Source organism: Meleagris gallopavo, chromosome 1 (genome assembly GCF_000146605.3).
Source record: "Meleagris gallopavo isolate NT-WF06-2002-E0010 breed Aviagen turkey brand Nicholas breeding stock chromosome 1, Turkey_5.1, whole genome shotgun sequence".
Taxonomy (NCBI): domain Eukaryota; kingdom Metazoa; phylum Chordata; class Aves; order Galliformes; family Phasianidae; genus Meleagris; species Meleagris gallopavo.
Genome location: NC_015011.2, coordinates 171,241,733 through 171,260,417, shown reverse-complemented (window position 1 = coordinate 171,260,417; position 18,685 = coordinate 171,241,733). Strand labels below are relative to the sequence as shown.

The 18,685-nt window shown below is 33.9% G+C and overlaps 1 protein-coding gene across 1 annotated transcript; it reads left to right on the top strand.

The window, feature by feature from the left end:
• Window positions 1-7,837: 7,837 nt before the first annotated feature.
• Window positions 7,838-17,181, top strand: LOC104917558 (neurobeachin-like). The gene is made up of 5 exons (XM_019612210.2): window positions 7,838-8,040; window positions 9,064-9,194; window positions 10,647-10,754; window positions 12,314-12,482; window positions 13,847-17,181. Exons 1-5 carry the CDS (start codon window positions 8,001-8,003, stop codon window positions 13,963-13,965), a joined length of 567 nt encoding a protein of 188 aa, XP_019467755.1. The 5' UTR covers window positions 7,838-8,000; the 3' UTR covers window positions 13,966-17,181.
• Window positions 17,182-18,685: the final 1,504 nt, after the last annotated feature.

Here is an 18,685-nt window from a genome sequence, read left to right as displayed (position 1 = left end):
TTGATGGAAGTGATCCTGCCCTTCTAGTCTTTGCTGCTGAGGACTTACCTGGAGAACTCTGTCTAGATGTGGAGTCCTTAGTACACAAGAGGCATGGAGCCGTTGGAGCGCATCCAGAGGAGGGCCACAAAAATCACAAAAATGTTCAGAGGGATGGAACACCTCTCCTATGAGGACAGGCTCAGAGCTGGGGCTGTTCAGCCTGGAGAAGAGAAGGCTCTGAGGTGACCTGAGAGCAGCCTTTCAGTATCTAAGGGGGAGCTACAGGAGAGAAGGATACAGAATCTTTGGCAGGGTCTGTGGTGATAGAGCAAGGGGAAATGGGGAAGGCTTAAAGAGGGTAGATTTCTGTTGGGTATAGGAAAAAGTCTTTTACAATGAGGATGTTGAGACACTGGAACAGGCTGCCCAGTGATTCTGTGGTTGATGTCCCATCCCTAGCAAGTTTCATAGTGAGGCTGGATCAGGCTGTGGGCAACCTGATTTAGCTGTGCATGTCCCTGTTCATTGCAGGGGAGTTGGACTAGATGGCCTTCAAAGGTTCCTTCCAACTCTGAGGATTCTATGATTCTATGAACTTAACCTAGAAATATCTTACAGCTTAGATGATGATTTCATAGTCACATCCATCTAGAAGAGAGCTTCTTCCATTCTATTCTACTACCTTCCTTTTCCATTACTGCTTGTCTGTAAATGTTAGTGTGAAAGTGGATCAATAATAATTGTGAGAGACACAAATAGCCCAGCACATCCTTGTTCTTTCTTTACTATCATGATAGTAACAAAGAGACTTGATGCTATGTTGGATCTCTCCTGGATATTCATCATATAAATTAAAAGTTTCATACAGGTTCTCAGTCTTCTATTTCTTTTTTTTCATTTTGAGTTGATATGGAGAAAGTGGCAGATGTGGTGTCAAGAAATATATTTCTTCTTGATCTTAAAAGGGCACAATAGTCCAGTGCTTGCAGTCAGTTACAAAAGATTATCTCACTGTCCTCCTCCCTGGAACTGCTAACTGGGAGAGAAGTCTGAAACTAGGAGATTTATATAACTCTACATAAAAAATGCATGTAAAATATAGGCTTAGCAGTGACATTTTCTGTGTGAGTAATTCTCAAGGCAGGAAAGACCAGTAATCTTTTTCCATCACCTATTAAAAGAATCACAGACTGACTGAGGTGAGAAGGGACCTCTGGAGGTCACCTGGCCCAGCCCCTGCTGCAGCAAGGACACCCAGAGCAGGGTGCCCAGGGCCACATGAGTTGGCTCTGGAAGATCTGCAAGAAGGAGATTCCACAGCCTCTTGGCAGCCTGTGCCAGTGGTCCATCATCTGCACAGCACAGAAAGGTAATGCTAAGAGAGGTGCTCCATTGCCTTCATCATCTTCATGTCTCTTTGTTGCATTCTCTCCTGTATAAAGGAGCCAAAAACTGGATACGTGATTCCAGGCTGTGCTATTCAGGCAACAATCTTCCTGCATTTAGTCTCAGTGCTTGGGCCACCTTCAGCTGCTAAAATCATCCAGAATATTTTTACTTTATATGAACATATCCTAAGATTTGCCACACATAAATGACTTGAACAAAAGTTTATTTTATTAAGGAAACCACTTCAAAATAAATTAATGTCTTCACATATCTGGAAAAGCCATTTTTAAATTACTTTATGGTATGTTTGCCTGTCTAAAAATTACTGTAAATGGTTAGAGAAAGCAAAATTATCTTAGACTGTTGAGGAAAACACGATTCAGAAGCTATAAAACAAAATTTGAGTGTATATCTTTCAGGGAAGAAGGTATTCGTTAATGTAATTAAATGGAACACAGGAAATTCCTGTATAATCTATTGTAGGGAACCTGTTCTAGCAGGGGACTGGACTAGATGATCTCTGGAAGTCCCTTCCAACTCCTATGATTCTGTGATTCTGTCTACAATGTCACATTTAATAACAACTGAGGAATTTATCCTTCTAGAATTTATCTAATCTGTTTTGAAGCTACTTACTCTTTTAGCCTCTGTAATATCCTATGGCATCAAGTCTGAAATTATATAATCTTTGAAGTGCTTCTTGTGTTTGTTTTTAAACTTGCTTGAAAATTACAAAATCACTACATCCCTTGCAATTTATACTATGAAAGGAGACCTTATTCACATTTTTATTTCATCTCCCTATCACTTATGAGTGGGCTTGAGTCACATATCCTTGTGTGTATAATTGAATCCATTGAGTCTTCATCTTGTTTAGTCCGTCTGTCTTTGAAAACCTCTGGTTCTCTATATCTTTATTCCATGGAACTTTCCTGTTTGAACCAGGGTGTAACAATCCTTTCCATTTTATAGATCCTGTAGAATACCTATATTAAGTTTATAAAAAAGAATTAACTCATTTTACCTTATTTCTTTTTTACTTACCCCCATGTTGGGGTGACTCACAAATATTCCCACTGAAGGCCTTTTGGGTCTATGTTAAAATTTTAAAGTAGTAATTCTTACTAATTTCCTACTAGTGAGTTTTGTTTGTGGCATGAGGCATTTTTTAAGTTTTTTTTAAATGTGAAATAATTAAATGCAAGGGCAGGAATGCTACAGAACAAACAGTAAGAGACAACCCACATAATCTTTACTTTAGAATGATAAAACATGATGAAATTCAGGGAGAAATTAAGGTAAATTTAGGTATCTACTGAAGCATTTTGCATATGTACTAGATTTCTAGCCAGTGGAGATCTTCTCAATAAAGCAAATAATTTGTCTATCTCTGATGTAGTCATCCTATGGACAGTCAACAAAATCTGCACAAGCTCCGTAGATTGTAATGAAGGTTAGCCTGAGCTGAATCCGACCTCTTTTTATGAAATAGCTTACTTATTTTCTATCAAAGAAAGTGACAGACAAAAGCACAGAGTGTTCATCTGATCTCTGGTCCTATCAGTTACTTGATAACAGTATGTCAGTCAGAGCTCAGATGTAGCCTCATTCTGGGCTGCTAGTTCTTTAAAAGTCTTGTGCACTCCACCCCTTTTCTCAACAATTTGATTTATAGTTGATAAATATGCCTCACTGCATCTCATTTTTTATAAGGTATTTCACCTATTTCTCACTAGTATAATAAACACTGTGTGCTGGAATGCTTGACTTAGAGTTTTAGCAGGAAATAACCAAGAGCTAAGTTTAGCAAAATTACTTTCAAAATATTGGAGGAATTGTGGATTTTTCAATTTTTGATTTTTTTTCATTTGTTTGTTTTGTGTTTTATTCCTTCTCTTGCTGCAAGAACAGTACTTGAAATACTTTAAAATATTGGGGAATTTTCTGTTTCAAAAAGACTCTCTCTTTTAGGATTTGTACTGAAATTGCAGTGTTTCTAGGTGAGGTGAAAGATTATCACTTGTCTGCTGTAGAGTGGAAAATCTTAATCAGGGAATTTATTTGGTATTGAATACTTGCAATAGAAATCTACCTTTTGCCTTGCTCTTCACCAACCCATTCCAGACTAGGCAAATTGGAACAGTGCCATGACTCGGGGCCATTAAATACGAATAGGAAGAAGAAAAGAAAAATTGTTTTCATACCCATAATCAATTTGTGAAAGCAAACAAGACACACAAATCTGACTGACTCAAGCAGAGTGAAGGTCATGCGTTTGCATGGAAGGTTTTCTGTAATTCACTATAAACTATTCTTACGTTTCTGTATTTCCCTTGCTTTCAGTTATGTACCTCCTCTATCTCGGAGTCTATGCAATGGCAGGCTTCATCTGCTGGTGTTTTTAAAGGGATGTGAATTATACATGAGAACTGAAATTGACTGAAGGCAAATAGTAACAAAAAGTATAGCCAGTTTTGTTGCTTTACAGTATAAACTAGAGTATGTTCTACTGTAGATTCCAAATGCCTTGCCTACTGAATTGGAGAATGTTATAGACAGATGATAAAATATAAAATAGTTATTTGTTGTTTCTTTGCTTTTGTGAGGTTGTTCTTTGAGGGTTATTTTTAATTACAGCTGCAAGAGAGACATTCTTAAGATGGTGCGCAAATGTTAACTAAGCATATTTGAGATCTTTAATAAAGAAGGTTTGCAGAAAATGGTTTCTGTTAATAGCACCTCATTGCAGGAAAATAAATTTTGTGTACAAACTAGAAATTTGAAAAAATCGTTGCTTACTACAAGAATAACAGTTCTGACAAGGATTCAAGGAGTACGGCAAAAGAGATACAACTGTGGAGCTGAAGTAACTATGACAATTGAGAGTAAATTTCCAGGCCGCTTGAAATTTTTTTTTTTTCCAATTTATTCTAGAAAGTCGAGAATTTTAATTCACTCTTGCAGCATCTCAAACTGTAGCTCTTAATTGTGAACTGAGGACTGCTGGTGTTATATGAGCAGCTGTCTACAGACCTCAAACATTTAAAGACATTATCTGATATGTGGAGTAAAAGACAAATTATATATTTTTGTGTGTGTTTTGCGTGTAGTGTTGGCTAGCAATTATAAGCTAGAAATCTTAAGAAAATAGCAACAAGTTGACTGTCAATCCAGCTACAGAAGAGGAAGCCGTATTAAAAAGATGTCTGAGTGTGATATCTTCTGTTTCAAGAGTAAAAAAATCAATTTGCTTCCACTTGTTCTTTCTGCTAGTTGAGTGTTTTGCACTATTTAAATGACAAAAATATTAGCTTAAAATAAGTTTGTTTCTTTTTTCAAACACAGCCATAGAAAGCTTAAGGATGACTTCCTAGCCCATTGCGAAAATGAAGTGCTTGTACCCAAAACTGAAACATAAAAAAGTTAACACATTAGTTCAGTTCTAAAGATTGGAATTTGAAGACTAACTCAGTCTTGAGGCTTGGTAAATTTTTAGTGTTTTGTGGTTCAAAAGCATTCACTTATCCACCATTGTGTTGGTTTAAATTGAAGAAATTAGACCCAAGCATTATATATATATATATATATACATATATGTATGTATGTATGCATATATATATATATATATACACAAAGGAAGGAGCTTTATGCATGAACCAGTTTGCTTTTTGTGATTTATGATTATTTTGTCAGTGTTTTATAATTGCCTCCTCATACAAAGATTAACTACTTTATTACATTTCAGTTGAATGGGTTGTTGTAAAATGCTCATTTTATTTCTATATAATCAGTGAAAACATTACTTTGATTTACATTGCTTCTTAAAATTGCTCTGCATATATAATATATAAAATATGTTGGTTTAGAAGAACCAGTGTTTACAGGAACCTGTAATAATGCAAGATTTACAGTTTTTCTTTTCTACACAGCTATCTCTAGAAGTATTTATTCTCAAATGCTGAAATGAAATTTTATGCTGTTTTAATTATAAATCAAACAAATGTATAATTCCAAGATACTAATTTGTTTCAATTTTGCATTGTATTTTTTTAGTTAACTTAAATAATTTTCTTTTTCTTTTATTGTTGTGATCTGTTGTCTGTTTTGTCTGTTGCATGTCCAGGGTTCTAAGGTTAGTATTGCCACTGTAAGTTTCAGTTTTTGCACTTTCAAAAGTAGCTTGGTTTTAATCGTTTAGCATTTTGGCTTCTTTTATTGTTATTTTCCTATGTCATGTAGTAGGATGTGAGTAAGAATATATTGGCTGTATTTATTAATTTCTCCTAACACGTTTCTATTCAGTAACTTAATGCATTGTCATGTATGACACTTAGGTTAGCTAGAGAACCAAACATAGGAAGGACTCTGAGCTAATCTAAGTTATAAATGTGATTCTCAGTAGAAAAAAAATCTTTAGGCCCTGAACGTGTAATTGTACGGAAAACTTGTTATTGCTCTTGAACTATCCTGAGTAGACATGAGGTGGTGATAAGTTCCCTTTCTTGTCTTCTTAAGCTACTCCAATCTAAAATATTGCTAGTACCTGAAGGCAGCTTGATAACAATTGAACTTATTTAAAATGTTATTAGAATATTCGTGCACTGTTTTAATAAGTAGAGCTAATAGTAAGTTTTTCTGCAAGAATACTGTTAGTTTTTTAACTTTTTTTCTCTATGTATATATCCAATAAAACTTTGGAGAAATTTTAAAAAAGATTTTTCTTAAATTAAATGTTTTCAAAAATCTTGGTAAAACACACCTATATATATTAAAATGAATTCACTTCATAACTTGCAAGAGACATACTGAGAAGGTTTTAAGATCACAATTGATAAAATACAGTTAAAATGAGAAAAATCAACAACAGGCACTCAGCTGGTTCCTAGCAAACCTGATGTTGTTTGAAGCATGAGTTTAAAGTTTGAGGATTCTGTAACCCTCTATGACTTTTTTCTAGCAGACTGTTATAGCTGTAGATTTTTTCAGATCTATTTTCTGTGAATGAGTGCTTTTAAAACAATGTTCCAGTCTCACAAAAACAGTAACTTATTTTTCCAGAATGTCGGAATAGAGTGCACACCAAGGAGGGAGACCTGGATAAAGGAGAGAGACTGGAAATAGTTCTGGGAGCTGTCACTTTACCATTTGTCTGATTTCATTGGGCAGATCAGACAGATGACAGCATTTCCCAAATCACTCCTGTAACAGACATGTTACATCCTTAGGAGAAATTAAATGAAGTGTTATCTATCATTGTGGTGACACATGCCATGTAATATCCTACATGTTTAAAAACATCTTTTCCTTAATACTGTTTGGCACAGTTTGCAGTCTTCATGTTATACTCTAAGCTGTTCTAAAAAGTAGCTCATGTATAAGTATAGTAATTTTTTAGAAATATTTCTTTTTCTTCTGAAATGTCCCTAATGGCATAAAATGTGTGTTGTATTTCTCTCATATGTGCTTCTAAGCAAGTGCAGCAAAAGTGGCAAACACAACAGAAGTGATGCCTTTCCAAGTGACCAAACTGTATTTAAAAAAGCCATGCAATCTGAAATCTTCATGGCAATCAAGAGGAATATGCCATCTGCAGCCAATTTTTAAGATACTATTTAGACATATCAATGTGGATGACGTCAACCACTAAATCCAGTTTTCAATTCTTTTGTTAATTAAACTTAGTGTTTGCTCACTCGTCTGCACTATTAGACATCTGAATGCTTTTGAAAACATGATTCTAGACATCAAAATATCTTCTGGGAGAAAAACATGACTCCTTTTTAGATTTCAGAAATAAAGAGCTCATTCAGCATTATTCTGTGGGTTTCCATTAAAGAGAATATACCACTACATTAGAAAAGAAATGGTCTTTTTCTGGGAAATGTAAGCTGCATGCCATGTACCTGGTCACATTTTCACTCCCTCCCCGTTGCTGTAGTGAGGGAGCAAACCTTCCCTTTTCAATTCCAGGAGTATTGATATGGTTCTGATAATACAATAGTAAGTGTTCTCTGGAAAGAATCAGTTCATGGAAGCAGAGCAGAACTGCACACTATTTTCCCACTCTCCAGTCCTCACATTTACTTGTGTGCCTAAAGGACTATAGAAGCTATTGGACTTCATTCCATGTATTACCTGCCAGGTTGGTTAGAAGAATACGGAAAGATGGAAGTGTATCTTGCACCTCTGCGTAGTTTTACTATCTGGCCACATTTTGTCTTTATGTAATTGCTAATACCTTTCCCATTTATCTTAGACTAAGTATGACCTATTAGAGTATGTAAATCTGAATAATTATTTTCTCATTCTTCATTTTATCTTACTTTGAATTTCACTCACAATTTACATTAACAGTAATAATGGGAGATTTTTTAAATAACTTTCAATGTGTTTATCATTAAGTGTAACAATTTAGATTTATACACGTGTACACCATCATTGTATTTCAGTTGTGTTCAATCTGTTTAATTCAATTATCTCCTTTTAAAGACTGAACTGGAAAATATTGAAGTGACACAAGGAATGTCAGCAGAGACAGCAGTAACGTTTCTCAGCCGTCTGATGGCAATGGTTGACGTTCTAGTATTTGCCAGTTCTCTAAATTTTAGTGAGATTGAAGCTGAAAAAACATGTCTTCTGGAGGTCTAATGCGACAGTGCCTGAGGCTGGGTAAGTCTGCAGACGGTGTGTATTAAATAATTACTTACAGATCAGTGAGCTCAAGCTAGATCAAATGGTGACACACGTCACTATTGTACTGACTGTGATGTGATGAAATAAAAATACTTGTTCTTGCTGATTTGTTACTCTTTCAAGGTTGGTTCATTTCAGGCACAAAAGTGTATTGAAATGGCACATCTAAAATTGTTCATTCTTTTATACAGGTTGTGTACATTTTTACGGAGTAAAAATATAAAATAAAGTGTATTGTGAAAAAATGTTTTTGCTAACTGTTTTGCTGCATACCTCCTGAGACCTTATCCAAGTCTCTGTAGGCTTGGAAGACTGCTTCAAGGCTACGTAAGATTAAAAGCTTGAGATGCATATACAGGCTGCAGATTTTAATATGTATTGCAACAGCCTAGCATCCGTCTTCACTATTTACCATTTGCTATATGCTGTTACAGTTAAACTGGGAAATTTAAATTTTTCTGAATAATTCCAATTATTATATCACTTCATCCTGGTGAACATAAATTTTGACTGTCGTCTGACACTGTTTCTTTAATATTGTGCCCCTACATACATTTTTAATCTATCAAATGCTGAATAATCTTTAGACTTGGATTTTTTCCTGTTATTAATCATATAATTTACTAATTCTTGATAATTATCTTGTTACTGATAAAAATCTTGTGGTTTATTCTCAGCGATTCCAGCTGTCCATAAACTCATTCAGATTTTATGTATTGATAATTGATCAATAACATATGACAGCTCCAATTTAGAGACTATTCATTTTCAAATTTTAATATAGTGATAGAGCAGTTATATGAAGCATTAAGATTTTTCAACTAAAAGGATGAAACGTGTGAGTCACTGTTAATGTTTTCTTAGTATCAATACAGTCGAATGTGAGAACTGCTGCAGTTATTATTTGGACATGTTTATTGACATACAGTGGCTACTAATTAATATTAAGAAAATAATTGAGAAATATTCTAACTCGTATCATTTTCATAACTGTTTTAGTTTGTTGCGTGGCTGTGAGAAACTGTTTAGAGTGTCGGCAAAGGCAGAGAGAGAGAGTAAACAAGACTTCATTAATCAGCAGTAAAGCTCAGGATGTTCTTCAGAGTGTAACTGCTTCAGCAACAACCAAGGTAATCCACGCTTCTTACCAGCAGCATTGACAAGACTGTACCACTTCTTTTTATGATCATAAAATAATTATAACTGCCTTCTTAAGTATTTGGCAAAAACTTTGGCTTTTTGCTCTTAACTGACTTTAAGCGAAGGTATGTTTTGGTATTCCTTGAAACAAGTACATGTTAATGCAGTGGTATACTGCAACATTTTTAACGAGCTTTACCACTCTTGCTGTTTGTTGTCTTCAAGAATCAAGTTCCCTTCCTCACATCTCTCCTATATATCTGCTCAGCTGCTTTTTAATCTCTCAAAGCATCTGCAGTTATAATAAGTTCTGCAGTCACATCTGTCACTGGAACATCTCAGTCCCAGAAAAATAAACAGACCTGTGCATGTACAATAGAGATCAGTATTTTCTTTTTGACTGAATGAAATTTACTTAATATCTAATTACAGCTTCATTGATTCATTGATTTATTTTTTTTTAACTTGTTAACAACTTTGAGAGTTTGTGAATCTTTAAAACTAAAATCTTCAGCAATTTAATATAGCCCATGACTAACATACAACATTTTAGCTGACAAAACAGATTCTTGTTTTGGGTATTATGATTTCATTGAATTATAGAATCATTTGAATTGGAAGGGACCTTTGAAGGCCATCTAGTCCAACTCCCTGCAATGAGCAGGGACACCTCCAGCTCCATCAGATGCTCAGAGCCCCATCCAGCCTGACCTTGGGTGTCTCAAGGGATGGGGCATCCACCACTTTTCAGGGTAGTGTATGCCGGAGCCTCAACACTCTTACTGTGAAGAGCCCATCTTAATTCTTAACCCATCTAATTCTTCCTTCTTTGAGCTTGAAACTATTTCCCCTTGTCCTTTTGCAACAGGATTTTCATTAGTAACTAGTGATTTTTCTTCTCTACTTCCAAATAGCATTTACAAACTCAGCTATGTTCACAATGTTATTTCATTAAATCTCACAAAAAGTGACATTTTTCACTTTCTCATAGTTCATTGCCTTTGCAATAATAGGAATTATTCTGTGAACAGCTGTAATAATTATCAGTAAAACTAAAAGAAAATCTTGTTTGAGAATATTTCTGCTCATGGTTTTTAAATTTAAGACATGTAAAAAATGATTTGCTGCTCTGAATCAACTATAATCTGAAATCACCTTATGTGCGCACATTATTATCTTAACTTTTGCAAAGGATACCATTCTGACGTACTGAGATAATTTAACAGTTTTTATCTAAATAATTAGGAATGCGTTGGTAATTGAAAGCATTGCTTTATTTGTGGAAGCCTTGTCTAATAGTGAGAGCACACCGCTATTGAGAGCAAAGGAGCATCTAAAATTAGCAGTGGTATCTGCAAAGGTTATCAAATTAAGGTTCTAACAGAAAAGCTTTGAATTAAGATATTTGGGGAAAAAAAAAATCTCAACTTTTTTATTTGTAGACTCCCCTTGAAAACGTCCCTGGCAATCTTTCTCCCATAAAAGACCCTGATCGGCTTCTTCAGGATGTTGATATCAATCGTCTACGAGCAGTTGTTTTTCGTGATGTGGTGAGTAATAAATAGGCTCTGCATTTCTTTCTTCTTCAAAATTGTCACTTATATTTTCAAAGAGATTTTCACTGTTCCAAAATTAAAAATACCCTTTATTTATTACACTTTTTGTATTATCAACAAACCATTTGCTCACGTCTTTGTCACTGCCAGCCTCTTTCTGCACTTTAAAATCATATTGATAAGCCATTTGAGATTAGTACATAATTTCATTTGCAGTTAGACTTGATCTTACATTAGTCAAATAATCACAACTAGAATAAAACATTTCTGCCCTGAATTAAAACTGTATTACTAAAAAATGTCAGCTATTTTTCAAACTAGTGTAAGAGGAAAAATTATTGTATGCATTGCACAACTGCAACAAATTCATTTTTAAGGCCAATTTTTACATTTGCTGAATTTGAATATATGTATTATATACAGATGTATAAAAAAGTCAGATAACAGCAGCTTTTTTACCATAAAACTTTGCCACAACTTTGTTTGTTTTTGAAGGCTGTGCAAGTGGACTTACTATGTATATACAAATAAATTCAACCAACCAAATAAAAAAAGTTCGCCAACTTGAATTTGAGCAGATTGAGAATGGAATCTAGGAATACTTTTCAGTAGAAGAAAGTTGAACTTGAAACAAAAGCATTTATCTGTCAGGATGATCTCACCATCTTGAAAGAATGAGGTTGAATTTGTGTGATGTTCATCTGACATCTATCCTTTCCTTACCTTGAGAAGAGAGCAGAGGAAACTTTTTTCTGACAGATCTGTGAGAGAATTTACAGCTATTTTAAGGGTTGCAATGACATGTGACCAAATTAAACACCCATGATAAAAGACTTCTCAGATGATGCAAAGCGGGTTGGGATCAAGTAAGGCCATACCCTAGCAATAGGTAGTGGCCATAGAACAGCAGTCTGTGTTGGAGTAGGTGGAAAAGAAAAGCAGGAAAGGAGTTGCGGTCCTGGTATTTATATTTACACAGAGCCCTGAAAATCTAGGATTGCTGCTGATAACAATCCTGTTGAAGAATTCAGAACATATGAGCTGGAGTTTATATTTACTGCTGGAAAGAAGACCATGGACATAGTCTTTGTGTTTTTGCCAGATATGTTATGCCTTCATATGTACCCACTGTTAGTTGGTAAAGCATCAACAAGCTTAATTTTCCCTTTCAGCAGTGCCTCTTAACTTTTTGCAGCAGGACAAAATTTATCCCAATGTTCTTGGGGTATCAGAAGTCAGTTGCCATTACTCTTGAGAAGAATTAAGAGCATCCTCAAAGAAGAATAAATCCTTTAGTATGAAAAGCCCACTGACTTCACTGTTTTGGAGATTTGAGTAGTTTTCAAATTACCTGTAAGATTTAATACTTAATACACGCTGTGTGCATTTTACTTCACTGAAAGTCCATTAAATCTATTTAATCCATCTCTTACTATGTTAACAGATGTAACATTTCAGAAGGGTATTTTTTTATAAAACTTTAAGATGATCTTCAGTGAAAATTCAATGGAAATGTACAGTATTATAGAACTGCTCCTTTTTCTCTAACACAGGACGACAGCAAACAGGCTCAGTTCTTAGCTTTGGCAGTAGTCTACTTTATTTCAGTTCTGATGGTCTCCAAATACCGTGATATACTAGAACCACAACGAGAAACAGCAAGATCTGGGAGCCAGGCAGGTAGAAATATCAGACAAGAAATAAATTCACCAACAAGTACAGGTACATTTGTTTTCTTTTAATGTTCTTTTTCATTTTCATGTTTAGATACTTGAGAACTGTAGTTATCTTACTACAAACAATTTTCAAACACTTTAAAATTACAATAGAAAATTACATGCTACTTTGTTTCTCTAAAATGATTTGGTTCTTTAACGTATATTGGCTGATTTCACTTATTCTATGTGTTATCTTACAGGGTATAACTAATTTTCATTTGCATATTGCTTTTTTATGCTTTCATTTCTTTAATTTGTATGTTAAAAAAAGTGTCTGATGGGGCTAAATCTGTAATAGTTGGTAGTAGGTAGTTGATGACAAATTCTTTGTCATTTGTTAGTAAGAGCACATATCTTTAACTATCTACAATGAAATGTGTAAAGACCAAACAGGTTTTTGCAAATATAAATGTGAACTCTTAGTTTGAATGAGTGTACTTCTGAAAGGGTGGTGATGATGGGCTCCTTGCAGTCCTCTGTGTTGGTGCCTGTATTTAGAAGGCTACTAAAAGAATATCAGAAAAAAGGAATCATTTCTATTGCCTTCCTTGATCTGTTTGTGATTTTTCATTAGTAGTGTTATTTTCACTGGCCTTCTTCAGCCTGAGTGGAAGGGAGCCTGGCAGCTGTCAGAGCCCATCAGAAATAAGAGCTCCAAACTTTCAAATACTTTACACTATCAGTTCAGTAGGTTTTTCAGAACCCATGGGATTGTTTATAACTGTGCCTTCTGTGCTAAAAATGCTGAAAACAATAATTGAACTTGTCTTTGAAGCTCTTCATGTATGTTTTTCTTCGTGTATTAAATTTTAATTACTTTCACCATTTATGGAGTTTCTAATATTCATTCTTCTTAGAACATATGTTCCAATTCATGTTACATTTATGTTTATTCATTGTTTTCTGATTAATCATTATGTTTTTATTTACCACTTATACATTGTTTTTGAAGTTCACGTGCTTAAGGGCTTTCCATTTTGAATATATTACATGAACATATAATACATAGGCAATTGTGAGAAATCATCATTTTTGTGCTTTTCTGTTTATGTTACGGTTCTGCAATAAAAAGCTGCTAGCTTTTGTGAACTTTTTTACTCATAACTGTCTTCTCTGTATGTGCTATGCATATATATATGTCTTTTTCTCCCACGTGAATGTTGCTTTTTGGAGTGCCCTAATAATAGGTACGCTGTTTCCTATCTCTTGACACAGAACTTGTTTTCTTCCTTTAGAAATGCATTTTCTGTTGATAATACCAGATTTGCATGTTTCAATGAGATAGGATTTCTGTCATGGATCCACAGTGGACCAGGCCACACATGAATACTAGCTGGCTCACATTTGATTCCATGATTTTCTCCACAGTTGTGGTCATACCATCTATCCCTCACCCAAGTTTGAACCATGGATTCCTTGCCAAGTTAATTCCTGAGCAGAGCTTTGCCCACTCATTTTACAAAGGTAATATTAACATCATCTCCTAACCTGTTTGGGTGTTCTTATTTAATGTAATGTAATTCAAGAAATAACTGTGATGTAATTGTTGATAAATAAGTATACGCCTCAGGTTACATGGAGATCAGACCTGATGACACCTTCAAAACTTTAACTACATTTCTCTAGGAAACCTCTGTCCCATTTTTGCTGCAATTTATTAACTTTACATCATATGAACTAAATTTTATAAAAAAGCAGTGAGGAGGAGAAGGTGGATTTTGAAAATTCGACATACCTTTTGTTTCTGCTTATACTGCTACAATTATTAGGTCCTTAAAAACAAAGTAAGGCCTACTTTAAAAACTACTGCATACCACATAAAGTATGTAGAGCTTTTGCAGTAGCATCTTTCCCCATATCTTTTCCTGTTCTTTTTCTTCCTTTCTTGCCTTTTCTTTTTCTTGCCTTCTTGATGGTATGTAAAGCTTTGATATTGTATGTACTGTGAATTATTTTATGCTTGTAAGTTAATGTGCTGTGCTGTGCTTTTCTTGAAAGAGACCGCTTCTGTACCAGAGCAGCTATTACATGTTTTGGGCCTGTTTTTGTTTGTTTGTTTGTTTTGAATAGTACAATACAATGCAGGGAACATGTTTTTCAAATGTCATTATTTGAAACAATATGATATCTGACTGTAACTTTAGCAAAGTTTGCATGTTTATTTTCCCATTTACTTGCATGTACTGTGAATAAATAAATGTGATATAGGTTAAAAATCTGATGAAAATGTTCATGGTGTAATTTTGCAAAATCTCATTGGGTAAAAATATTGACTTATAAAAAGCTGAGGAGATTTAAAATTGCATTCTGTTTATGAACAGAAATTGTTAACTTCTCATTTTACTAATAATGTCATTTATGTTACGTATATCATATCCTGTTCTGGAAACATTAAGTCAAAAGTTTCATTAGAGCAAATTAAACAATCACTATGTTAATCTAACATTTCTTAGATTTCTACAGATACATGTACTTATATTATACACTGCTTTAAATTCTAATGACTAGTAAGCCAAAGTTTGTGATTTTGATTTAAAAGTCTATTGTCCACTACATAAAGGAAAAAAATATATATTTTTTCCATTGTTCAATTTGCTTATGTCATATTCTTTGTTGTGTCATAGTTATATGGGTATGATTCAATACATCATTGATGATACTGCAGAATAATACCCTGTAACAGTTAAATCCTACTGTCTTATCTCCTTTTGCCTTTAGAACATGCTCCTGAATAGCAGTCATAGGATATTTTATTTTGGTTACCTTTTTCTTGAAAATTGGAATTATTTAGAATGCCTCAAAGCCTACAGTTATTAAAAAGAATTAAAGTTAAATTTAACACAATTTTAAAAATATTTGCAAAATAAGTATTATATTGCTATTTGTACAAAGCTTGATATTTGAAATAATGAGTGGCAAAAAGAGAAGTTTTTCTTCTCATCTATATGACATAAAGTAGATGAGCAAAATCAAAAAAAAATGTCTAAAAGTAGTCTTTTAGAATAGAAGAGGCATACAAACTCACCAAAATATTTTAGACAAAGCTTTTTTATTTAGAGATGTATCCTCCATACTATTGTTCATAGTACTTACTGTACCTCAAATTCAAGTGAAATAGTTTTGTTTGGTTTAGTTCTTTTAAAGGTTCAATAGAGCTACAGAAAAAGCGTGAGTGAGATAAAGAAGAAACTGTACTGAAGAATTTGGCTTTAGGATCAAATTATTTGATAGAGGAAATGTTATCTGTAGCTAGTTATTTTACCTGTTGATGTCACTGTATCCTTCAAGGTTTCAATCTACAGGGTCTCAACCTCTAATATTCAGCTGCTTATTAATCTCTAAACTGCACATGCCATTAGAGAAGAAAAGTTTCTGCTTTTTAAATTCTGAACACAGTCCCTCAGTCCTGAAAAGCATTAGCAGGAACTGGGAAAAAAAAAAGAAAAAAAAAATTGCCAACACTGTCAGAAGAGGCTTAAAGTCAAAACCTATTTTGTCATTTCAAGAATTTTTCGTTCCAGTGGCTTAGCAAATCAGTTTACTTTTATTGATGTGACATGCTTCCAGACTTCGGCAGCAAACATGTAATACATGAAAATTACCACATAAAGTGCAGTTACATTTTAAGATAACTCAACATATTATAAAGCGATTATTTTTATTATTTAAAAGTCAATATATGTTTTTAAAGCCAAATCCTTTTTATTAAAACATGAATAAAAATTCAGTTGCTATGTGGAAATAAAGCATCTATATTTTGTTCATTCTGGATGACACTAATTGGATGTAAAGGATGCATTCTTTGTCAGTTCAATATAGCAAATTGTATTATTATTGTTAGAACTGTATAAGAGTTTTTTGTGATGGATCTCTATGAACTTGGGAAGACTGATTGGCTGCTTAAAGGAAAATGATTTTTAGTAGATGGAATCTATTTATAAGACCAGAAAACTTGAGTGGTGAGTAGAATAGGAATATTAGTGGCATTTGAATAAGAAAATGAAGTTCTTTTTAGTGATGGTTTTTTCTTTTACTGTACAGTTGGCATTATCTTTTATTAAAACATATCTGAGGCTATGTGAGACCATACTTATCTCAAGGATATTACAGTGTGTGATTGCTATATACTTCTTACTTGTAACTGCAGCTGGTGTCAAGCAAAGGTTTTAGGAATTCTAAATAACATTGTACTTGATGCTGAACATTTCATTTCTCATCATTTATAGATGCTGGCCTTTCCCAATTTATACATGATTTTATATAAAAATAAAATGTAGAATTTACTAAAAAGAATTTAAAACATATTTTGCAGGGATATATATTCTACCTATAAATGTTTGTAGGCATTAAAATAAGAATTTTTTGGTTTGTGAACCAAGTATTTTTCACAAAATATATGTTATTTTATACTGCTTAAATGAGAAAGGGCACACCCAGGAAGAAGAAGAAAAGTATAATTCAACGGTGTCCACTCTACCATTATGTCATTGTGTTGAATGGCATACACTTAGCATTAAAAAAGTTTAATTTGTTATAATGTTCTATTCTGCTACATTTTTGTAGGAGAAAAATGTCACTTTTTGTAGATTTATTCTTTGCCGTACGTTTGTCTCAAATGCTTGCATTTCTCCTATCGGTTTCTGATAAATGTAAAGGATCTATAATATTTCTAAAATAAACATTGTGGAGTTCGACAAAGTAAAACTTGTAAAACAAAAGCAAGCTCTTTCTTTTCTTTTTAGGTCACACATATTTGCATTAAGAGTCAAAAGCAACCCTCCTTAGCTCAGATTACTGAACTTCATAACTTCAGATTTTTAAATAAAATCTGAAATATAAATACATTCATTTCCAAAGCCTTAAAATGGAACTTTATAAAGCACCTTGATTTACAGTGGTAACCTTCACAAAGGTATCATGGCATAGCTCAGAAAGTTCTATGCATGAGTTTGCAGGCTTATTCCACCTGCTGCTTCAAGTGTCAGATACTGAGTAATTCCTTCAGGTATATCATCAAAGAAAAAGACATGAAACACACACACAACGCCTTCTCTTGCCTTACTTATTCTGCAACATCTTCATACGTCGTGTTACTCATGGCTGGATGCCAATCGCATAAATGAAGAGCTCGTATGATTCAAATGCTGACAGCGTGGCAAGTTGTCAGTCAAAGACAAATGCTTGTAAGGATACTCTGGAGAAAACTTAGACTCTCTCATCTTTTCAAAGATACGTTGCCTGTTTACTGCTCCCCCTTGAAGTTCAGAACCAGTTAAGACAGATCTTGGGCAAGCAGGATGTTTCCTGAAGCACAGAAGTCAACTAATTTGCAAGTCTTTCTTGCATACCTTTCTTCCTATGTGCTCTGTAGTTCCCTAATAAAGTGAAGTCAGGTGAATCTGTATAAGTAATCCGGAGCTATGCAGTACAATCTGAGCAACTATTCTAGAGAAATTTATTACTACAGTTTCAAATAAAAAAAACAGATCAGAACTATTATCTTGCTTCTGAAAGATGTCTAAAAAACATAGTCCAAAAACATTAAACATTGCCAGTCTTTCTTCTTTCTTTTCACAATATCAAAGAATTAGGATGTATTAGACTTGAAATGTTACAACAGTTCGTCTGTATTTCAAGACAGAGACTTTGGATCAACTGATATTGACATGTAAGAACTTGTTGAGTGATCTAAAATATTCCTTAGTCTACAAACAGGTTCATCATCAGACTTTTTGGTTCAGTAGATTTCTCCAATTACTGTGATTAAAATAAGTTCTATAATTAAAATATGGAACTACTAAAAATGGGTATAGCATTAAAAAAATCTTTTCTATTAAGGGATTGCTTTCACCTGACTAATCAAAGATGATAGAAAATTTTGTTTGCAATTCTTAGTATTTCACATCTGTCAGTATTGCAGTATGACTTAAAGCTCTGCACAAAATTTTCTTTATATTTAGACATCATCTGCCATATGATTTGTACTCCCTGAAAAATGTTTCTCTTTTTCCAGTATTGTCATAATTTTTGTCTTCTCTCACACAGTGCTAAACGAGTTCTGTGATTAGTAGTCAAGACATCCTTACCAGTCTGTCCCTTTGGTCAGTTTCCTTGTGAATTAAGTAAATTTATTGTAAAATGAAAAAAATATATATTTCTAGAATGGCAGTGCCTTAGTTAGCTTAGAAAATACTCTTTTTTTTTTTT

Excerpts from the sequence above, each read along its gene's own strand:
- LOC104917558 (XM_019612210.2), top strand. The coding sequence starts at position 8,001 with ATGTCTTCTGGAGGTCTAATGCGACAGTGCCTGAGGCTGG. Across the intron at positions 8,041-9,063 it reads GCGACAGTGCCTGAGGCTGG|TTTGTTGCGTGGCTGTGAGA; the intron begins GTAAGTCTGCAG and ends TAACTGTTTTAG. Across the intron at positions 12,483-13,846 it reads AAATTCACCAACAAGTACAG|TTGTGGTCATACCATCTATC; the intron begins GTACATTTGTTT and ends TTTTCTCCACAG.